This window comes from Athene cunicularia (assembly GCF_003259725.1).
Source record: "Athene cunicularia isolate RWA chromosome 9 unlocalized genomic scaffold, athCun1 chr9_part1, whole genome shotgun sequence".
Taxonomy (NCBI): Eukaryota; Metazoa; Chordata; class Aves; order Strigiformes; family Strigidae; genus Athene; species Athene cunicularia.
In genome coordinates this window covers 8,778,914-8,802,745 of record NW_020799110.1, presented here as the reverse complement: position 1 = coordinate 8,802,745, position 23,832 = coordinate 8,778,914, and the positions used below count along the sequence as shown (strand labels likewise).

At 39.2% G+C, this 23,832-nt stretch overlaps 1 protein-coding gene across 2 annotated transcripts in view; it reads right to left on the bottom strand.

The window, feature by feature from the left end:
* Positions 1–308: 308 nt before the first annotated feature.
* USP13 (ubiquitin specific peptidase 13) overlaps positions 309–23,832 on the bottom strand; it is a 44,371-nt gene continuing 20,847 nt past the window's right edge. The window contains exons 8-20 of one of the 2 annotated variants that reach the window (XM_026855213.1): positions 22,502–22,573; positions 22,141–22,234; positions 17,270–17,395; positions 15,802–15,955; positions 13,892–14,066; positions 11,729–11,817; positions 11,242–11,364; positions 9,052–9,078; positions 8,172–8,315; positions 7,029–7,195; positions 6,324–6,486; positions 4,595–4,679; positions 309–3,964 (exon numbers count right to left, since the gene is read on the bottom strand). In XM_026855213.1, the coding sequence (XP_026711014.1) occupies positions 3,871–3,964; positions 4,595–4,679; positions 6,324–6,486; positions 7,029–7,195; positions 8,172–8,315; positions 9,052–9,078; positions 11,242–11,364; positions 11,729–11,817; positions 13,892–14,066; positions 15,802–15,955; positions 17,270–17,395; positions 22,141–22,234; positions 22,502–22,573 (1,513 nt within the window). In that variant the 3' untranslated portion in view covers positions 309–3,870. The remainder of the gene's footprint in view (positions 3,965–4,594; positions 4,680–6,323; positions 6,487–7,028; positions 7,196–8,171; positions 8,316–9,051; positions 9,079–11,241; positions 11,365–11,728; positions 11,818–13,891; positions 14,067–15,801; positions 15,956–17,269; positions 17,396–22,140; positions 22,235–22,501; positions 22,574–23,832) is intronic. The other variant, XM_026855214.1, reaches the window with a different exon arrangement.

The following is a 23,832-nucleotide window of genomic DNA, read 5'->3' as shown; positions in this document are numbered from 1 at the left end:
CTCATCTCAGACAATTACTCTCCAAAATGTTAACGGTGCTTCAAGCAAACAACTCTGAATGGTGCAAAGTAAACCAGTACAGACACTTCCAGGATGCAACAGTAAAACCACTGAATAGTGAATAGAGATCAGAAACTGATCTCAGCCATTAAGATAGGAAGGGCAATGGGAAAAGAATAAAAAGTTATGTCCAGTTGGATATTTTGCATAGTCTTTCAATGCATGAAAACAGCAAAGAAAAATGGCTGCTGCCAGGATGAAGAGCAAAAGCAATCAATTGGAGGTGCTTCTAAAACAATCTAACAACCCAGTGGAGGCTGCCTGAATCAAACCGGACTGATGCTGGTTTTCAGACACACCAAAGTCAGTCAGAAGTAGTGCCGCTGAACACAGTAGAATTACAAGTGATAGGAGTCCAGAAATACCTAGACTTGATTTAAAACCATAGCTTTGAATAAATTAAATTTTTATCCTAATTGTATTTTATCTAGGAAGATTAAATAGGAGTCTGTGTCTACATGTGTTCTGGAGACAAGATTGTGACTCAGTGAGGGGTCTGCTGGATCCAGCACGCTGCTAGGAATGAGCGATGAAAAGGAAAACAAGTTGTTGAGTTTTTCTTCCTTTCCCTTTCCTATCCTAAATGTAATGAAAAAGTAAAAACCAGTTCAAGAAATAAGAGCATTATTTGCTGCCAACTCCTGGCTTCCCATAATTCTCGGGTTAGATTGTCTCAAACAGCTCACAGTGATTTTTCTTCCTCCGTCCTTTTTTGTCAAGCTCTCAGCACACCTAACCCCCAGCTGCTATTACAGTACCCAGGCACACGGAGTTTCCCCATCAGCCACTGCCCAGTTTGTGCGCTGAGGCCTGGCCCAGCACAAACCAGTGCATACAAATTTTAGCAGGCAAAGCCTGATAAATTAGTCATCTATTCAGTACAGTCTGTTTGAGTGTGGCTTCTGCATGCTGAAGTTTAAGAAAACAACGAAATGAAACTCTCCCCCACATTAGGCTGAAGTGTCAGGAGTTTACATCCTGCTCCTCCAGACTGATGATGTTCTTCACACATATCTCATTGCAAAAGTGAGATCACTTCACTGGCCATTTGAGAAGGGAGGGAAGCTACTACTTTGTGAGATAATAAAATAATTCCTCAAACAGCTGAAGAATTTAACATATTTTCAGGTGCTAAATTTTAGAAGATCCGTAAGCCTTTCCCCTCAACTGCTCCCTGTACTTCTGACCCACTTGGTAGTTTAGGCAGGCAGTACACAAGAATGATGAACTGAAAAGAATTTCAGAACCCGAGCTGCCACAGCTCACCTATCACAGTCAGCAAACGGCTCGCCCCTTTCATTTACCAGTTCCAGTTTATCACCCACCAGCTTTCTAAGTGTGCCTCCTATTAACTGAGATCAACCAGTCCCATGGCCATTCCAGTTCTAGGTGTACCAGACAAATGGTGTCCAAGCTCCATCCTTAATCCTACCAGACCAGCCGTGTTTCCAGTTTAATAATGAACACGGGGACTAACTAGTCTGTTGGCCTTTATTTACCCAAGGTTTCTAAATAAAAAGGCAGTGGCCACCAGATCTTTTTAGTTTTTAAATAGCCCTTTAAGTTCATGAGCCAAGAGGGAAGCTGTTGTGTTGAACTTCTTTGGAATATAACTGGACATTCAAAAAGATTAAAAATTAAAAAGAAAAAATTTAAGAGAGGCCTTTTGTCCTTTTTTTTACTGCCAGAATGAAAAAGCATCAACATAGTTATATGGAAGTTTTGTTCTTTCACTTTAAATAGATGTATCACTGCATAATTTGCTGATCCCATTTTTAAATCTGGCATTTTCTGGTGAAATACACAACCTGGAAGAAGGAAAACAATTACTGACAGCTTTTATTTTGTCCAGAACTGGTGGCTTAATAATTACAAGGCAGCTGGATCTCACAGGAGCCACTTACTAATGTGCTAGGATGCTGTTCTTTTGTGTCAATAAGGGCAGGAAGCTTTCCCAGCAATTAGGCACCATTTACATGCTACAGAATTATTGCACTAGAATTTCTCTCAATCTCTTAAGATCAAAAACTGATTAAAAAAACCCCAAAACACAACAGTGGTTTTTGGCTTTGCATGAGGCTATATGACCAGAGGGAGAACTATTTTTCCCCAAATGCTGGAAAAAATAAAATGCCCTACTCAATCAGATTTTTAATTTGGGTTCTCTTCTGTAGTGTGTAGCTGCCTGAATTTTGCTATTAAACGTTCAGGCCCTGACTGCAGAGAAAATGTAATTACACCTCCCTGCCTCTCTTGCACTCTGTAAGGAGGATTTTTTTTTTTTTTTTTTTGACTGTTCCAATGTATTTTGAGGGCTCAGTAAGATTATTTGAGGCAACTCCAGCAACAGTCTCTCTGCAGTGGCCAACACTGTGAACCTTTGGGGTTTTTTTGGAATCATGAAAGGTTTCACACTCACCATTGTGTTTTTTCTAGAATTAGTGTTTACAAATACAATTTAAAAACCCACATATATATTCTTGACTGTGACACAAACTCAACACCCAAAAACCCAAAAAGACAGGAAAGGCCAGCCTCTGCCTATCCACCCCTTCATCCCTGCCATAGATAGAAAACCCCTTTTAGAAGGTGTCTGTTGAACAGATCAGATTATTGGTGCGTTTGCATGTTTTAAGAAAGCTGAAACATAATTTCAAGGTGGGTGGTTTTGTTGTTTGGTTTCTGTTGTTGGTTTGGTTTTTGGTTGTTTGTTTTTGGTTTTTTTTTTTTTTAAAGGGAGGAGAGAGGGGCATATCAATAAATCAGCAGTTTTACTAACCAATTACCCCCCACTTATGGATGGAACAAAATATTTAAGCAATCTTTGGTAGAAAGCAGAATTGCACTGTGAGTACTTGCTCAGGGAGTTCAGCTGGAATGTCAGTGGTCGAGATGCAGATTTCCCTGAAATAAATATAATGGGACAATAACTCCTTCTTTATGTCCTTCATAAGAAAATAAAATTTAAATAATAGCCTCAATAGCCTTGCCTTTCCTGAGGGTATGTGTTTAATTTCATATTCAGAAAGTCTGCTTCTTTTAGCTATATGTAATCCTGAATCTGTTGGAAGAACTTGCAAAACATTCAAGCAAAGATGAAGAAACCTATGTCTGTAAAAATAAAATCTGCTGTTTCTCTTTGGCAGAAAATGTACAGGGCACTGACAGGAGACTGCTTCCATCTCAGTTAAGTTTCTTAGGTTTATGCATCAAAAAGGCAAACCAAAATACTGTAAGCCTGAATTCCAACAGATATAACTTTTCTCACTGTACCGAAAATAATCTCTCAGATATGACATTCTGCTTTGAAGAACACTCACGTACCCCCTCCCTCCAACTTTATATGCAATATGATTTCTCTAAGGGGTCTGGACTCTGGTTGAAAACACTGGCTCCCAGTTACCAAAGATGCAAATATTTCTTTGAGGTCTTCAGCAGATGCATGGGCAGTACAGGCAGGAGCTGGCTGGACTGGGCTACTTTTGCTCAACTCTGAAACTTCTGTTTTCTCCATATACTAGCTGCAAACTCCACCAGTAATCTGCATGGTCTTAAGGTATCCTTTAAAGTGTATAAATTTAAAACAATGTACTATACATCACCTAATAGAAATTTTCCCTCTAACACTTAAGGCGGCATCAAATGATTGTTTTTAAATAAACTATAAATAACCCATGTTTTCCTTTTCTTTTTGGCAGTCCAAGGGTTAGGGGTCTTTTGTTGGTTTTAGATTTTCATTTTTATTGTATGTTTTTTTGGGCAGGTTAAAAAGGCTTATGGCTTCTTAAGGCCAGGTAATAGATTTGAGGCCTAACTTGGTATCCTGTGGTAAAAATAAATGTAGCCCAGGTCTTTGGGAGGTCGTTCTGAGGCACAGACTCTAAGGTCATTGTAGATCACCCATCTGAAATGAAAACAAGATTGATTACATTCCACGTGTATAAAAATCACCACAAGTTTATCAGGGACTTCTCAGACCCAAAATTCAGAGAGCTTAAAATCTAAAATTAGGCATTGCAACAAGAACAAACTATCAGAGAAAGCTGAAGCAGGTTTACTGGTGAAGTTACGACTGGTGAAGAGAAAGAAGAGGGACATGCAGAGGAATGTGTAGTTACAGTTCAAATGAAGGAAAAATCTGTCCCGATGCCAAAGAACAGAAGCATATCAAAACCACAGCCAAGATCAGCACTGCAGTACTAGCAATAGTTTGCTAGTTTGATGGGTTTCTACTGATGGGGAATTAGAGGAAGTTGGGGAAAGCTCAGATACAGAACTGATGCCCCAAAACAAAGAGATTTGAAACAGCAAGCACAGGAGAACTGATGGCACGTTTCAGCACAGACCTCAGTGGTATTAGAACTGGCTCATCACATCTACAATCTGTTAACAATCTTAAATTCTTCAGTGGGAAATGTATACATGTCAACAACATACACATTTTGTCTGCCATGAACACACCCCCTGCTCTGTACAGATGCACACTTCAAAGAAAACCTTTGCTCATCTTTGTGTCTCTCCCAATTCCACTCACCTTCCTTCTTTTTTGAGATGACAAACGTAGTGGCCACTCATTGTGGATGTTCCCATGTGGCTGATGAACCCAAACAGCTCGTATTCTGTTCAAGAAATACAAACGGCACCATAAGTCTTTTATTGCTAACATTGCAATATGACTCCAGGGAAACTTTCTTTCTAATACTGGAGAAGCAGCTAGGCACTCCTAACTCAGACTCTGCATCCCCAAACAGTTTCTGTTAAGACTACAGCATTATTCTGGCTTTAGCTAGCAGTCAGATTCTCTGTTGAACATCAAACCTATCCAAATCAAACCCACATAGATCTGTGCTCATACAGCAGGGCTGTGATCACAGCCCCTACTAGGAAAGGGAAAACTGCAGATTCACTCCCAGTTCACAGAGAGCAGCACAGAAAGTGTCAGATAAGGAGTTCGTTCTGCACACACATTAGCTATATCTATGAGTGTGATCACAGATCCCCTATAAATCAAATAAAACCTAGAAGTTTGTATTTCAGCAGCCCATAAAAGAGAGGACAGGAAAGAAACCTCTTCCTTTAACACGAGGACAATTTTTGTGCTTAATGTCTCTGGAGGACTCAGCATTGGTTCTTGCTCCCCACCCATTCATGCCATTCACCCAAATTACCACCAAAAGTAAAAGGGTACCTTCTTTCAGGATATTGCATAAGGACAGGGGCCTGGATTTTGGTGGAGAGGGCTTTCTGGAGCCATTTTACAGTATCATGTTGGTTATCAGGATTTCAGGCACTCAGTAAATGGTCTCAGTCTATAAAGGCTAAGTACCACAAAAAATAATTATTCCAAATCTTTTTTTTTTTTAACCTAACGATAATCAATGTTTCCCATGTCTCCTAGAGACTTAAGATTGGTCTTTATAATGTTAGAAACAAAGAAATGAATGTTCTTATATAATAACAGCAACCACAGAAACAAAAGTCAAATTGGCCATTAATTTTTTTTACGACTATTACAGTCAAGATCAGAGGTAAAAGTTTACAACATACTACAGTTATTAGAATTGATCGCAAAAGACCCTTCAAAAAATGTTATGGGATATTGTTATGTTAGAACCACCGCTGAGCTTTTTTACTCTAGTGCTTTTACACTTACAATAGGTTCTTTGCCTACTTCACAACTTTGACTGCTGTACATTAGCCCCATCTTGTGGTTTATTTAGCAGTAGTATGACTGAGGATCTCAAAGAAAAAGACAAAAGAAAATAGCAAAGCAGTACATGCAGGATACTAACTATACCTGCCATATTTAGAATAAGGAACTTGGTTGAAGGGATTATCAAATCTCCCATCAGACCACAGGAGGACAGAAACTCAGGTGGTCTGTGACAGCAGCGTTATCTTTAGGATGCTCAGCCTCCACAGATTTAAACATTCTAGCTTTTCTTTGTCTTTCTATCTTACAGCAGCAAAACAAAAAGTAAAGCTAGGCCAGGAGAGACTTACTTATACACTGTGGCAACAAGAAAATTGGACTAAGGATAGTCACTGAGTGCAGGGAAAGAATTTTCTGAGCAAAGACAGCCCACAAAACTTAGCAGCCCCACAGAGCTGGACTCAGCCCTAGAAGCAAGATTGGAAGTAAATTGTCTGGATCACATCCAGAAAACCCCAATAACTATTTTCAGAACAGAAAGGAGCTCTATGTATGGTGTAGGTGTGACACAACAACATGATAGCCAGTTCTAAGCTGAAGGAGAACTTACTTCCAGACCCATCTTTGATCCTGGGTCCCTCTGACCCCGTCTCTGCAAGGATATTGGCATTAGCATTGTTCTCCATATCCATCATGTCCAAAGCAGGCTCACTTTCTTCCTCAAGGTCAGGGTGGCTGAAGATCCATTCTAGTGCACGTTCCAAATTATTGTTCTGCAAGCCAAACAAGCAAAAAAGCAACCTTTAATACATGCTATTAGCATTTAATATTTAACCCACCCCCAACAACTAGCATCATGCTACCAATCATTGGTCTTTGAACAGAGTAAGGATCATGTTTGACAGCACTTAAAACTTGTAAGATACATACTCTACCTCCACAGAAAATAGTATTCAACAAGCACTCTGGAGAAGCTTGACAGATAGAAAAGAAACCCTCCCACAACTAATCCCCTTGGCCCCCGGGTTCTCATCTTGAATATGCATAGTCTTTAGGCAACCAGGTTGTTTCTCAACAGATGGTAAAAGAAGATAAGGTTTTCCTCACTTACCTCCACACTTTAGCATTCACGTGCCTTTCCCTACTCTATCCCAGACAAGTCAGGCATCCCACACTTTGCCAGAATAGTTCTATGTGCATCATCCACTTAGTGGATTTTTATACGCATGTTTCAAAGGCATCTGAGCGTGCACACATACAAAACCACGTAATTTGAAACAAAACCCAAGTGCTACCAATAACTCATGGAACTCACTGTTGCCTTCAGCGCTCGAATTGCTAGATTCCTTTGGAAGCCCATGGAAATGATAATTGCAACCATCTCTTCGGGAGGTTGGTTATCTAGCCCAACAGCTCCAAACGCAGCTGCTCCACTGGATGCAACTTCTCCAAATGCAGGTATGGCCAATGGCTCAGCAAAGTCTGGGACAAACAAACATTCAGTTGGTTCTTTTGTTCCACTGAACTGGAAAGTCAATAATAAACACAAACAAACAACAAACAGGACCTCAAAAGTAGTCCTGAAATCAATGTAAATTCATTTCACTGGCCTAGTTAGGACTCAGATGGGCAGAAAGCATTAAAAACAGCAAAATGAATGTGCACATTACAAACTATCTAGGTGGATAAACTCATACTGAGCAGGCTGGAACAATGTGGCACATCACAGAAGTGAAACAACTGCAGGAAAGCAGCAAAGATTGGTATGGAAGCAATGATACCACCAGAAAGTAGACAACCCAGCTCATACACGTATAGATGTAAAGTGAACTGATTCCACAGCCGAAATATGTCAGTTAAGCCCGAGTGAAACTCATTCCCATTTACACAAGCAACACAAAAGCTCACTCAACCAAATCTGGAGTTTCCTGGCAAGGGAGTGCTCAGATACACTCCATGCTGAATCACAAGTCCAAACTTTGCATGGATGAAACAGGAAGTGGAGAACATCTAGCAGCCCTGTCCAGCAGTAGATAGCCCAAGTTCCAAGTACAGCATGAATGCTCTAGGCTGAGCTAGAGAAGGCCGATATGGAAGAAAAGCATCCGGACCACAGGATTCTTTGTACTTACACTCGATCACAAGTCAACTTTCCCCTTAGCAGCACAGACCTAGCCAAAGGGTGGAAAACAGAGAGCTGGCCCGCACCATCAGTGAGGACAGGAGAGTGTACTTCTGCTGGAGCTTAGGTTTGTTGTCTTCTTCTAGGCTGAGGATGCCACAAAATGGTCAAGATCTGAATATCCCAGGAGCAGCTTAGGAAAATTCACTCACACCTCCAGGTTTCCTGGGCTGGGGAAGGGGCTGTTGTTTCTCTGTCACACATTATAAAATTTCTACTGACTGCCAACATACACAACCAGGAGTTGAGTTTAACTTACACCTTCCAGTCACTGACCTGGTTCTTCCATGTGTGCAATGATCCAGTTGAAAGCAACTTCAGCACCCAGATTGCCTGTATAGTACACAGCTTTCCGACACGCTTCCAAAGGAAAACCCATCTCTGCCAGTTGCATAACTGAAGACTCATCAATATCTAGAGCTACAAGAAAGGACCTTCTAAAATATAAAAGTCTAATTTCATCCATTGTATAGTATTTCTTATTCATGGTGACAAATATTACAATACATATCACTTGCACTTGTTTTAGTACCACAACAAACCCACATCCATTAGGAAACAGCCTTGTATAAAGCATTATAGTACTTGTTATGGACTTACTGATAATCTTTTGTCACAGTAATCTATATAGATCTTTAAACCTTGATGAATTCCTACAGGACTTTATTTATTAAAAAACTCAGCACTGGATTTAGGGGGTGAAGAAGTCAGGTGCTGTGCTTAGCTAGAAATGGCAGCCAAAAGCAATCACCTCTCTCAAAGGCAGGATCTTGCAGGTGAGAGAAGCAACAGCTGCTAGATCTAGCAGCCTCCAGTCAAATTTCACCCCTGGATGACAGGGTCCAACAGCTTCAGCTGAGATCAGGGTCCAGAGAGGGAGCTAAGATCAAGCAGCTGTGACCCCCAGAACTGCAAGATCCTGCTGATAAGCAGCAGATAGAGGAGCAGCTCATATTCTGGCTACACTGATGCTACTACAGATTCTTAGAGAGTCCTGCACACTGTAAGTAAATGCTGAACAACTACAAAAATCAGCTGTTATTTAGAAGCACGCAGGGCAATACTTCATGCATCTCTATGAAGACATTAGCTGAGCAAAAGCACGACAAATTTTTAAGCAGCTGAAATACCAGTCTCAGAAAAACGAGATACGTACACTCCATGAAATGGTTCGTCATATGATCTGAAAATTAAGAAAGGAAAAAAAAAAGCCAGGAAAAAGGACTTATATGAAGGCTAAGTAAATTCATATGGGAAAAACAATTCCATGTTTTTAAAGTAATAGAAACATTTGACCTCACACAGGCAGGGCATGTTCATCCTTACATCCTTGATGTTTTTGCCATGAATTAGACCAGGGATGTTTCTACCCAGTAATTTCTCTAGCTCAGCTCAGAGCAAAGTGTCACTGGTACTATAAACCAGTAGTAAATATAGCTGATAGCTGACCTAAATCAACTTAAGAATTTGTTTTGTTATAAATAAGGTACCATCACCCATGCATTTACATTAAAACTAAGTCAGTCCATTGAACAGGGGGATAAAAAAAAAAAGACCTTTTTAAGGAACCTACAGATAAGGGACAAAATTAAAACCTTTAGAGAACTGAATTTTGCCATAGCCTTTGTTCTGACACACAATTTCAGGTACTAGCTTCCTTTAACATACATACAGCTTGATATTATACCGCCCCATTATAATATCCAAGCAAGTGGGGCAATCATGTCATGAGAGTAGCTGCATTACTGGTTTCCTTTCAAATACTGAGGCACCCAAACTTAAGTCATCTGGATGAAACTGCAACAACCTGGGTCTAAAATCACACTATAAAACCATGATTTTACTTGCTATAAACCATTTCATTAGACAGAGAAACCCAGAGAATGAGGAAGGAGGATATTCTAATATTCTTGTTTCTTAACTTTAGTGTAAAAGAAACAGTATTTAAGAAAAAAAAAGCAGCATAGCATATTAATCACTCCTCTTTCTTTCTGCTCTACAAATATTTTAGTCAGCAGTTTGCCATCAGCTCCCTGAGACAGAGCCTTTATTTAATGGGCTGTACAGCCCACATACACCCAGAGAAGTGAACTACGCATGCATGCACAGCTGCTAGGGCCTACTGCAACCTAACAATTCTTGTAATTTAAAAATTAGAAAGATTTTGAATCTTAATCTATGCCGGGAAAGCTGTTTTCTTAAATTGTAGTCCTTTGTGTATTACAAGGTGTTGTACTGTGAATGAATCAGTTTTGCAGACATGGCGTGTTTGTTGTTCCAACTTGAACCAAAGTGTTTCAAGTTATTCAAGTAAAGTCTGTGACTGAACAGAAGACCATCTGCTCAGAACTGCAACACTAAAATCCTACAGCAAACAATTACAGTAACCAAGAGATTTTAAAATTCCTTCCAACCAGGACAGACCACATACTGTAGAAAAGGCAGTACACAAGAACCAAGAGATTGATTTCACTACAGTACCACCCAGACTACTTTATCACCAGGTTTTAGTACAAAATTAGTACAAAAGTGTTGAAAAGATAATAGCAGTTTAGTAACACCTGTTATGCAAATATAAGAAATTAGTGGATTAATGCTTCACCCCACTTCTGACACCTGTCAAGAGACTCAGAGTAGGGGTCTGAGACCAAATCCTTAGCACCAGGCCCTGGGAAGTGCACAGGGACTTTACTGAAAGAGAGTTATGAACATGCACTGAAGGTCAATGAATGGACAGAAGATGGTCTCTGCAAGTAGCTGATTTTGATAAACGTAGGTCTTCACACACCTCTGTCCACTTAAGTCCTAGATACCAATCAACATTCAAAAAAGATGAACAACAAGGACTTCATCCTTAAGTAAGGATAACTGTCCATGCACATGGAAGGCATGGAACCATTCTGCTGGTCAGGATAAAGAGATCATAATGCAGCACAAGGTGCTCCACTGAGCAGCACTATACTATTGCAAAAGAGGCAAGCACCACACAGCAGGGTAAGTATGAGACTAGAGCCAGTAAAGCAAGTGAAATAATCTATTTCACAAAATATGATGTCTACCTTTGGGCACAGCAATTTCATAAAAATATTAATTATTTGGAGAGAGCTCAGAGAAACAGCATCAATCATAAATATTGAAAACATCAAAGCAGAAAAGCTAGAAGAACTGGGTTGTCTAGAAGGGAGGAAGAAAAGGCTGTGGGGAGTTGTAACAATCTTCAATTACAGAAACACAGAGCGGGTTTTTTGGTCATAGCTCCAAAAGGTGAAAATGAAAGAGAATCAGTATGTGCTAGATGGAAAAGGGAATACAAGAGAGAATTACCAGAGCATATGACAGTAAATACCTTTTGAGTCATCGGGAATGACAATAGGAGGAGCAATGTCTGGAAGTTCCTCTTCTCCTGGCTGAAGACCCCTGGCCCGAAGGTGGCTGATATCTAGGAAATCTGGCATGTCTACAGAAACATCTGCAAAGGTAGAGAAACAGGCTAAGCTTATGAATCCAGAAAAATGACCCCATGGTGCAACCTATCCCCTTCAGAGAGGGGACTCTGGTACTCAAGGTACACACAGACAGGATTCTCCTCCTGAAAACAGTTATTCAACACTAAAGCACAATTTAACTTCGAGTCTGACTATATGAAACGATATTTTCACTCCACAGACCTGACAGATTGGTTTAATTTGTCATAAAAAGAAAGAAGATTCAATTAGGATCTTCACAGTATAAACCTGAGACTCAAACCAGGTCCTCATTATAGACCACAGTCTGTACACCTTATAGATTATCTTGGATAGAATGAGAAAAAGGTAAATATAAAAGGCACATACCAAGCTTTTTGGGTATCCAATCAAGGCCAAATGTGAACTTCTTTATCTGCACCACTAAGTACTCAGGAAATGAAGCAAAACGAGAAGTCCTGGGAAGCACAAGAAATACAATTCTTTGAAACAAAGTGAAAAATCACAAGGAGCACAGATTTCCGTACCTCAGGCACACTGAGATGAGTAACTTTAGGCCTGAGAGAGACCAATAGTGAAGGATTTTAGAAACATAAGCCAAAAAATTTTCAAGTACAGTGAAAAAGTATGGTAGTAGCTTTCTGTATGTTCATACCCTCCCTGAATGTCAGCCCAAACACTTGCAAATAATTCAGCTTGTAGGAAGATTATAGAAAACAACTAGCTACAAGTAATATAAAAATTGCTTAACTCAAGCTGTCCTGAAGTTGAATGTCAGGAAATAAATTTTAATTACATATTGGCTATAACATCAGGACATGGGTTTAAAATGTATCTTGGACAGAATGGAGTAACAATTAAATCTGTCTTTTATTCTGCCCCTTTCTTGTAACAGTAGCATTGTCCACGATGTATCAGTCCAACTGATAAATATGCTGATAAAGCATTTCATTCAGCAAAGATAAAAGAGATGTCATTAGTAGTTTTTCACATGAAAGTGCTATATAGAAAGCCTACATTATATTCTTATTGAGCTACTACAACAGTTATCAAAATAGAGGATGACTCTTGATTTTAAGGGGATCCCTGATATTTGCCCACTTAGTGAAGAGGGAAAGTTTAATCTTGAGCCCACTGTAACATTCTCCTTCTCTATGCTCCCATTTTTCCCACATTTAATCTCCTGCATCCTTCCCTGTATCCTCCATATACACACTACCCTTTCTTCTAATTCACCTAACTCTGGGTAAAATACAGTAAATGCATCACAAATATAAGGCCTTCCTACCATACTATAAATAACTACTTTCTAAGTTCTTGTTAGCACCACCTTGCAATTTTAGTAACTTTATCATCTGTGGCATGAAACTTTTGAATTTTAAATAGCAAACTATTCTTCACCTTTCAATGCTTTTGAAGACCTAAGGGATGAAGAACAGCTAAATTACAGATTAACCCTGGATCTATTTAAGGACTAGAATGTTCTTCCAACATGGTCACAGTTAATACAAAAAACCTTTAGACTTCTACTGCATTTTTCTTCACCATGTGCACTTGTCTCCCAATTTTCAATACAGTGTCAGTGAAACTGTATGCTAAGACAGCAATGAGTCATTGACGTGTTAAGTGATCTTAAAAATAGAAAGTACCTAGCCACAGAAAACCAGTTGCAGAGCCCAATTTCCAACCATTCCTTGCTGCTAACATAAAAATGGAACCAGATAAGAAACTAACTCTTGTTCTCAGCAAGAAATACAGCCCCTGAAAACTGCACTGATCTCTACTTGCCGTCCTATGTCTTCTTAATGCTTTTTTAAGCCCAAGATGTTCTTGGTTCTTTTATCTACCCAATTATAAACACACAACACAGGTTCCTGGTTTTATATGTCCATCTTGTACCATGACCCCATATAAGTGACAGTAAACTTAACAGATGCAACCAAACACTGTAGGTGATGCACTGAAATCCAAACACAAACAATAAACAACATAAAACATAGTAATATAATAAAACCAGTTTTCAACATAGCACTTTAAAAATGCAAAAATTTCCATCCATCTAAAGAACTTTCTCACTTCTTGTGAGCCTTCATTTGCTTCACCCTGTTTTGCGGCCACACAACGCCCTTCAGCATTTTTGGTCAACTGAGGACATCAAGAGACTAAGCACAGAGATCCAGACTATATCTCTTTACCACACAAAAGAGAGCTCTATTACTAGCTGATACATAAGATCTGACTTTAACACGTGGGCAGACAATTAAGCTACAAGCATTTAAAGTTCAAGCTCTTAAGAACCAGATTGCAACACCTCTTGGAGTTTGACAGTTGAGACCAATTTATTTCCTGCTCAATAGTCATCACAACTCCAGTCAGGCTTGATCTGCACATTACATTTATGAGCCCCAACACTTATACAAGGCCAGAATCCACTATGCCTTTATCTATTTCTCTCTGTATCATGCCCAGGTACCAAGGTAAGCACAGAGCACTACCAGATAGGTTTTTAATGGCAGCCAGACACACGCTTACTTAACTCCTGCAGATTTTGCTTGAAGGGCACTGCTCCAGAAATCCTCTACATTGTTTGGTTCAGAAAAGGCCTGCAGACACGCACTAAATGGGATCTTGGCACGAACAAGCTCTGGTGGAGGTCTCCTTGTGGCTTCTGCTTCTCGCCTCTTCAATTCATAGGCAATTAATTCATCTGAGAAAAACACATGACTAAAAGCTAAATGAACATCATTGTGGTTATGATGTCCCTCACCAGTCTTATTTTTGCAAGTTTGAGAAATGCAAAAACTTACTTATCAATAAAACTTTTACATGGCTTTAACTAGAGATCAAATCTTTTTGTCTGCATTGGGGTCAGGAGCTACACTTACAATCACAACTCGTTTTTGAAGGTTTCTGTTCATGGTGAAACCACAGAACTGGAAATACTGGGCAACAGGCAATTAAAATCTTGTCATGACAGACAGAATCCTGTGTTAATAGTAACACCAGCTACTCACTTTATCAGCTCAATCTGACTTGGAAAATTATTGCTGTCTATCTCTGTCATCTGACTTTCTAGACAAGCCAGGATTATGTATGATACAGAAAGAGTCCTGACACTGGCAAGTTGAGCAGCACCATATGGTAAATTCATAAATATATCTCCTGAGCCATTACCTGGAAATAACATAAGCAATAGAATCATGTCTGAAACTGATGAACAAAGAATGCAAAGTTCTCCAAAACTTAAATTCTCAAGTCAAAATGGTCTTTTTAATATATTGTCCAGTTCAAGGAGTTGTGGGCTAGGTGAAAAGCAGCAGATGGAATTCTCTGTCTTGTGCTATTCCAAAGGATCTGATCAAATAATCAGAATATTTCCTTATGGCTTTAAAGTATTTTAAATTTTGAGATTATGTAGGAAACCGGAGGCTCATCCCCCTTCTAGTGTTCCTGTGATGTCCCCTTCACTTCCACCACAAGCATATATTTATTGTTAGTCTGTAAGACTCTTCACCATTGATTGCAGGGGCAGCCAAGATTTGTCAGTACCTCCCACTCCTGCTTCCAAGTCTTCTAGCCTCCTCAGCCATTTTCTCCTTTAAAAACAAGTATGTAGCTCAGAGGCGTGAAAAAAACAGTCCTGTATATTAAATCAAAGTCCACCACTTCACACTCCTTCCCTCCTCTCCTAAATTCCACAATATCCAAATTGTGTATTTTGGCTTTATAGACAACAAACTTATACTCCTATTCTCTATTATCGTGTTAGATCTTATAATCTGCTGCTAATGAACACAAAGCTGATTTGGTTTTTTGTTTGGTTTCTTTTTATTATTTATTTTTTGTGAGTGTGTTTTTAACAAGATATTCATTAGCTAGTATGGTCAATTCCTTTCTTAGAATTAAGACGTTTTTATATACTAGTTCACTGTCCAGGGCAAAGGAAATCCAATCCTAATGGAGATCTTTGGGCACACAGATGTGCACACACACAAAACCCAAGGGTAAATAAATTGTACTACAGGTGGTATAGCACATGGCTGGGTCAAATCCAGGTTAAGGTTTTAAATCACAAATCTCTGACATCTTTATCATACAAACTGCTAGCATTCTTGGTGATATATTGCTGAGTGGTGACACTTAACGGTGAGCTCACAGTCTGTGAATAAATCTGTCTGAAAACTTGCCAAGAGTATCCAGGTAGAATCCTTCATCCCTAAAAGTATAAGCAGGGACAGTAAAGCCACAACTAATGTGTGTTTAAGATCTCCTTTACAGAAAACCAAGTAACTTTCCCCTGATCAGTTCATTGGTTTGATTTGCCACATGGCCTTGAACCATTCTATCTATATAAAGAGACTGTATGGGGGTGAGAACTTCAAAACCCTCACGATTGAGAGAGTCACCAGAAGGTCAGTCAACAGACCAGTTTGTTTCTTTACCTTTGTTTGTTGCTGCCTCCATGGCAACAGGTAACTGCATGATATAGTCCACCCTCTCTGTGTAGCGGACCTTTCGGGACTGGCAGCATTGTGTGCGTTCTTCCACCAGGAACCGGAAAACATCGCTAGGGTTCTCTGAACCTACAGGGTTCCTCTGAAAGGAATATTAGATCCAATCATTTAAGTGATGATCATTAAAATGACCAGAGAACCCAAAGGCTTCTGGTTGGTTGATGGCAAGCACGAAGACCCCAATCTCGCACCCAGATCTGGCAGCTCAGCTTGTGTCTTATTACTCTTGCACCCACAGAGAATCCCACTGAAGTCTACAATGTCTGCATACACAACAGTATCTTTCTGCACATAACAACTTGCAGAGGATGTACCTAATGAATCTGACTGAGTCAAGGTGAACAGAAGAAGGAAGGAAGGTGGTAGGTTACACTAAACAAAGAAAGCTCAGGTATTTAACACAGAGCGTCCTTTCAGCAAATAGAATTGCTCCTACCACTCCAAACCTGCACTGAAACAGAACAAGCAACTTGTAGCTCATTATCCAGATGGAAATGTCATACAAATAACATGCCTCCTCTTTATTGTTCATGTTAATGTCTGTTATCAGGCAAAAACCAGAAAAACATCTTCTAACCACCCTATAATCAGTACATGCATTTTGGGACATGGAACATAATGCATTCAAATGTGAATAACTTTATCTAGACTGTAACACGTGAATAAACACCCTCAATCTTGTCAAAAATGGGAAAAAGAGGGAGGAAGGATGGGCAAGAAAGAAATACTCTAAATCTAAAACTGCAGGTATTTGTAAATTTCCTTTTCAGAAAGACAGCATTAAAATTCACAGTAGTGATTCTTTTACACAGAGCACTGAGCTGGGACTCAGTGGAACATCTTATACAGAAAGTGACTATTAGTCCACTGAATATTTGCTTTCAGCAGGGGAGTTCTTCCTCCCATAATGATTCAATGATGTACAGCTGGCGTTTGTAAAAGAACTGGACATGGTAATTAGTTTGCTCCCAACAATGATATAAATTTGGAATAATAATAATAATCATAATACCCAATTCATTAATATTCCAAGACAGAGTACAATATGGTAAACAGACAGATAGCCTGTAATTATAAAACCAACTTCAATTTAAAAGGACAGTCACATGTTTATCAATCTTATAGCCTGTACAGTGGTGCATGACCTCTCTATATCTCTTGCAGTTAGCAGCAGCACTGGCCCCGTGTATGGTCATGCAAGAGTCTGAAGTAAAGAGAAGGGAGAATCAAAGAAACAGATGTTTCCAAACCAAAATATACTTTAATTAGTGCTATTTTCTACATATCCAAGGCTAAGAAGGGTATAATAAAAAAAAGAGCCACTCATACAACAGCTCTGCCCTCATAATATCATAATATAACCAAGGAAAAGAAGCAGTAATTCAGATTTTCTCACCTCTACTAGATTTATAAGATGTAGGAAAAATTCCTGTGCGTCTTGTTGTCTATTAGAGGAAAATTCTGGGTGGCCTTTACTTATAAAAGCCTTAAACATTCGGGGAGATATTCCATTGTGTTGAGGCTAAATAAAAGAAAGAAAAACCTTTTAAGGAAGGATTTTTATTCATTCCTGGACCAAATATCCCAAAGTCACTCCACTAGATCTATCTATGGCCCATTTCTGCCACTAAAGAAATGATAGTTTCCATTTCATCTGGTTTTCAATACAAATTTGGGGGGTTTAGAAAATGTTTTATGACATAGCTCCTACAGCATTCACTGTATCTGATTTTTCTACGGTATTTGCAAGTTAAAAGAAAATTACTGAAGGTTTGCTAAAAGTTAGTAGTTTCGGAAAGGCTAAAAGCTTACGCTGTTTCCTAACATTTGATATTCCTTTCAGAACCCTGTTCTGCCAAAAAGTATGTGGGCATTGAAGCACTTTGGTCTATCAGCTAGCAGCTTTCCTCAGGACAAAACCTTTCCAGAGATCTCTACAGAATCAAGCAGAGAACAACTAACGTGTGCAGCATGCGCTCCCAGGTGGGTTGTTAAGAACAGACATGAATTTGCAATTTGCAGGTGTGGGTCATATTGAAGGATCATCACATACTGCCTTTAGCCATTCAGTTTCATCCATAGCAAACTACCCTAAATTAGGAAATCTCTAGCTTCCAAGAGAGTCCTAGTTTTAGAGTGGTATAGAGGGTGAGAAAGTCAAGAAGCCTTCCCAACCAACCCAAATTGGATCCTCAAGACAACACTCTGATGCCTTTTAAACAACACTTTTGAAAGGGTTGGAATCTTTTACTCAGATTTTCCCTCATCCTCCATGAGACCAAATAATTTTCAAGACAATCCAAGCAAAACTGTAGCCCTTAGGATATGTCATAAGCTGTTAAAAACTGAGCCAATCTCATTCTTTACTACTGTTGTGCTATTATACCAATGTAGAAACAGGAAAAGCAGCATGAAATGGAAGGCACATTAAACAGAGACTAAAAGATCAAAATTTTATTCTTGGTTTCAGAGCAAGGTATTCCTAGACTCATTGAAACCAGAAGCAGATTCTCAGTTTTAATGCTTTTTCAATAGCTGGCAGTACATCAGCAACCACATTAGGCTAAGATGCTCTTTAAAGGCTCTTTTAAAGAGACAGAGTCTCAGTATTGCTTGAAGAGATGTTCTAGGGATTTCTGAATCTTGGGTTATATATCACTTCAGTGTCCTCAGCTGCCTTTCATCAAATTTAGGACTGGGGAGAGGAATGCATAAAACAGCTCAAATTACTATATACCAGGCATCTTTCTGTGTCAGAAGCAAGAATATGGCAAAGTGGCCCATTTGCCCTGATGTATAAGGCAATGAGTTTGAAATCAAGCCTTGTTTCCACCTATACACTTTTTACTCAGCCATTTGATCTGGCAGAAGAGAAACATGCCATGTGTGACAGTCTATAGAAGACGATCAGATCCTGCCTTCTAAACCTCTTTCACCCCAAGGACAAGAAAAATAACAGAAAAAATGGCGAAGCTCTAAACCAAAAATCAAGTCCTAGCTGATGACCCTTTAGGCTTTCAGCCTGGTTTTAAAGTGGGCCCAAGAAAACTGCTGCCATTTCCAGACTAAACCCCTGTGGTGAAAAACTTTAGCTCCACAGCACCATGAATATTTATAGAATACCTAGCATACTTTACCCATCAACAGTTGCAAAGGAGTTTAGCTAAATATAGACTGTGCTGGACCACTGCAGATCTCATATGAGTGCTTTTACAGGCAACAACTCCCCAAAACTCTGGATGAGTTCCAAAGACCAAGAAAGCTAGAGAACTTCTTTGCATGTAGGAGGGGAAAAAAAGTAAAAGAATAAAAATAAAATGAAAAAATGACTTTATAGACACAAAACAGAAGCACTTGAAAACACTGAAGGCCTAGAATCCTATGCAATTACAATTATTATAAATGTCAGTACAAGTCTCTGGATGACAAAATACTATCTGTGTGTATACCAGTATTACTGGGGCGGAGGGAACCAGGGGTAAGCCACCAAACAAAAAAAGCATTCCCAAACTGACAAAACAGATTTGTATGCCTAGAGAGAGGGAACGGAAAAAATAGCTATACCTGATTTATTTTTTTCTAAATAAATCTTCAGTACAACAAAGAACAAAAGCAGTGAAAGCTGTTTCAAATCCTAAGGCATGCTATGAATTGCTTGATAAGGAAATCTTTTCATGCATGCAACTACCAACTTTATTAATCTGAGCTGATGAACAACACAAATATTGTTAAATGCCAGCAGATGGCTACTAGTCCCTGACAATTTTTATACCATCTGTCACTACAAAGTTCTCAATATCTCATTGTTAGCAGTGGCTGCTGGGCTGAACGTGGAGGTGTAGCTTTATTTGAAGGGTTCAGAGAAGTCCCTGAAGTTCCAGCACATTATTCTTCATTCATATCCTGTATGCATTTAAGAAAGCAGGTCAGTCATTATAGGTAATTTAATGTGAGGAGTCTGTTGAAATCTATTCCAGTGTTCCTTAGTCACAGTGATACACATAAGTTTAAAATTTTACTTAAAGGCAACAAGCAGGATTCATTCATTGTGCCAAAACAATGAACAGCTACTGTAGAAAGCAATTACTTGTGAGACGTAGGACTTTCAGATCACGGAAACTACTCTGTACCAGATGCTCTATCTTTGTCCAAAATCTCCCTGGCATTCTAATTTCAGAAGCAGAAATTCCTATATCAATAACTGATAGATGAAGGTAGAGGAAAATATGTATTTCCATGGAAACTATCACTACACTTCTGTGACAGAAGCACACATGGGTTCTGCTGTGTATAAAACTACAACTTGATATCAGAGATCCTTCCCCCATAAAGACAGCTCTTTTCTAAGATAGTATTTTCAGTATTGGTTATTAGCTGACCTTTCATTTCTAAATACCCATTTGTGGAGTCTGTGGTTTCACTCCACATGCTGCTCAGGGTCACAATAACAGAGGCTGGCAGGGACACAAATATATTCTAGGTCAGTTTTCCCAGCATCACTCTAAACAAGATGTTTCAAGGTAGACAGTTTGAATAGTAAAACAAACCTAAAATAACAGATTCACTTGAGTAGATAACATTGCCCAAACAACTAATGTTTTGCTTAAGACAATTGTTAATTGGATAACTCTAGAGAAAACAAAGGGTATTACAAAAGCAGCAGGAGAAAGGCAAAATCTAAACTAATCTTCTCACTCTCCAAAAGCTGATGGAAACTTAAACCCACTTACAAAAAGAGAAGAAAACTTTTCCATCTCACCACTAAGCTACCATGAGCTTGCTTTCACAAAATCAATCAAGAACAGGTAAAAAGGTAAACCAGTGAATCAGGCAGTGCCCATTAACCTCGTTAATACAAACTGATCAGTGAGACCTTCATCAAAAATCATCCTCACTGCTAAAACCAAAAGACTGTTGGACAAAGAATAAGAGGCTTTCTGATGATTGTGAGAGTCAATGTTGGATGAGGAAAAAGCACAGACAGATGAAGACATAGGTCTATGGATGTTACGATGCCAACACATGCCTTAACGATTTTTGCAGTGTTAAGACAAACAAGCAACTCCGATGTTGCAGAAGAACAACACAAAGGCAATATGAAGATTACAGAACCAATACTGGAGATCTCGAAGCTAGATACTAGCTAGATATTGTGAGCTCAGTATCTGTTTTGCTGCAAATTTACTGCAAATTACAGTAAAAATAAAAGGACTGTCTCCCACCGATAACACTATAACAGAGAAATAAATCTCTGTATTATATAAACATGGGGAAAAAGATTATTTTATCCTCTAATTCCTCTCTCATTTGTGTCTAGCATGTTAGTTTACAGTACTTGCCCCTCAGTATACCTTTGTTCTGAAACTGCCTTTTCTGAGAAAGATGATTCCATGGGATTTTTTGCTATTGTGAATTATTATAAATCATGATACAGACATCGTTCTCCCCAGGTTGCTAAACAATTAGAGTTTCAATTTATATCCAAAACCATATATACTGTTGTGTTTCCAGGATAGACCCCACTGGCACAGACATGCTTCCACATGATTTCTGTACTGTGAAATACTTGAATAAAGGCCCAGTGGAGACAGCTCTGCACAGCCTCTCCTTCATCTACAGGAAAGTCTCCAGCATCGCTTAATCTTGCATTACCTAGACAGCTTCTTCTGAAATCAGGTGGGATATTGTCAGACACTTCCTGGAAACACTGAAGGCCTAGAATCCTATGCAATTACACTTATTATAAATGTCAGTACAAGTCTCTGGATGACAAAATACTATCTGTGTGTATACCAGTATTACTGGGGCGGAGGGAACCAGGGGTAAGCCACCAAACAAAAAAAGCATTCCCAAACTGACAAAACAGATTTGTATGCCTAGAGAGAGGGAACGGAAAAATTCTTTAGCTATTTATACTACTTCAAAATTTAAAGAGGGTTTAGAAGTTTGCTTCCAAATACTCAGGACTCTCTAGGTAACTTTTTTTTTTTTTTCGTCAGAGAAGATAAAGATAAGTTGCAAGTTCTATGAACTTTTGCAGTCATCACTGGAGCATCAGAATACTTGACTAGCAGAACCAATGGTTGCTTTAATGCTTTGCACAAATAGCCCCTGACTAATATACTCCTGACTAGAATCCTGCACATTCCACCTTGCTAAGCATCCCATGCTGGATCCACACGTGTTCTTCAATGCCCAGCACCTGTTCCCTTTTCTCAGGATATCACTTTTACCTAGTTACCAGGCTGCACAAACTCAGTCAAATACCTTGTGTTCTTCTTTCATCACCTGCTCAATAAGCTCAGATTTCATGGGTGGCTTAGAGTACTGGCCTGAAAGGAGGCCGTGTCCCAGTTTAGCCCTGTAGGGAAGAAAGTAGTGGTGTGGAAACAAACATGTGAGAAACACAGGAAAAAAAAAGAAAATTTGTATTCCAAGCAAAAAAGTTTACTGTCTTTGATCCCCTGATGAAACACCATCAGCTGCAACTTAGGAGGCAAATCTTTCCATTCTACCTTGTGCCATATCCCACTTTCCAGCCCAGGCAGTGGTGTTCTTTTGCCCTGCCATTAAGTTATTTAGACTCGATTTAACTTGACCAAGTAAATCAATAAGAAGTGTCACTTACATCTGAGTGTTGAAATCTTGTGTTGGATCAAGAGGAGAGTAGTCAAATATTCGTGGAAGGTTTCCCACATACCTGGGCAGCAAGAACAAAGAATAAATATTCACATATTGCAGCTAGATTTACTCAAGGATATCCCAACAGATATCACCTGTGATACATCAGCAGGCTTCCTCTGTGCTAAGACGACAGATTTTGCATCATAGCAATGACTTAATCTATCCCCAGTGTGTGCTTCTATCATGGAAAAATAATAGTAGAGAAATTAGGAAACAGACATTTAAATTTTTCATAGAAGCTTCTAGCTATGAAGGATATGGTGGTGGTGTTCATGTGGAATTTAAATTCTATTACTTGATCTTCAAATAGATGCAGGATGGTGTTACTCAAAAATCACAGAGCTGTGTTGAGAACCAATGTACTTGCTACTCCTAACCAACATCACCAAATAAATTCCAAATTTGTATCAGGACCAAAACATGTAAAAAGAATGTTTCTATTGAGTTTCTTCAGAGAAACAAAGGCTAACTCCTGACAATAAACACTGAGGTATAGATTGTTCTAGCCAGTTTCTTGGAAAGTGAAACATGAAGTAGAACAGTACATGAACACTGCTTTCCATGAGCACAAGAAAAAACAGGCTAGGTAGGTATGGCCATGTTGAAAAAAACACATCTAATTTCTGCCTGGTCCCTCTTTCATCAAACATCTCCACTATTTTGTTGATACTAAGTGCTTCAGAGCTTCACAGACCATGCTGTGAAAAACAATCTCCCTTAGTAAAGTCCATTTTGATATTTTTCAAAAATGGAGGTAGAAAAGCTGGCATTTAATGAATCTACAGACTGTACTCCATATGGCTAACGAAGTAAACAAACACAAGTTTTCTCCCTCTTCTTCTCCAGAAGGCAACTGCTACATGAAAACCTGGGAGGCTGTCCAAAATCCAAACGCCTTACTTCCAGCACACACACTGCTACTGCTGTGGAATCAAAGAGCACTCTGAATTTTATTGCAAACCACAGACTGTCCTTTATAAAAAGGCTCTTCTCCTTGGAGTGATGTGTTCAGTTTTTATCAGTCATATTCTTCTGTTGTGCTTTTGTCCTTTTACTCTCTTAATTATTCAGTGGAAGAATATGCTCACACTACCCTTTTAATGAAATAAGGGGGGGGGGGGGGGTAATTGAACTTTAATTCAAAAAAGCCTCTGATAGTTTCCCTCTTTTAGCCAGGCCTGCATGCAAAAGGTGCACTGCTTTTCACCAGCATGGATCAATATTAATATGTTTGTACCAGTACAGTTTTTGCACAAATGACACTGGAGCAATAGA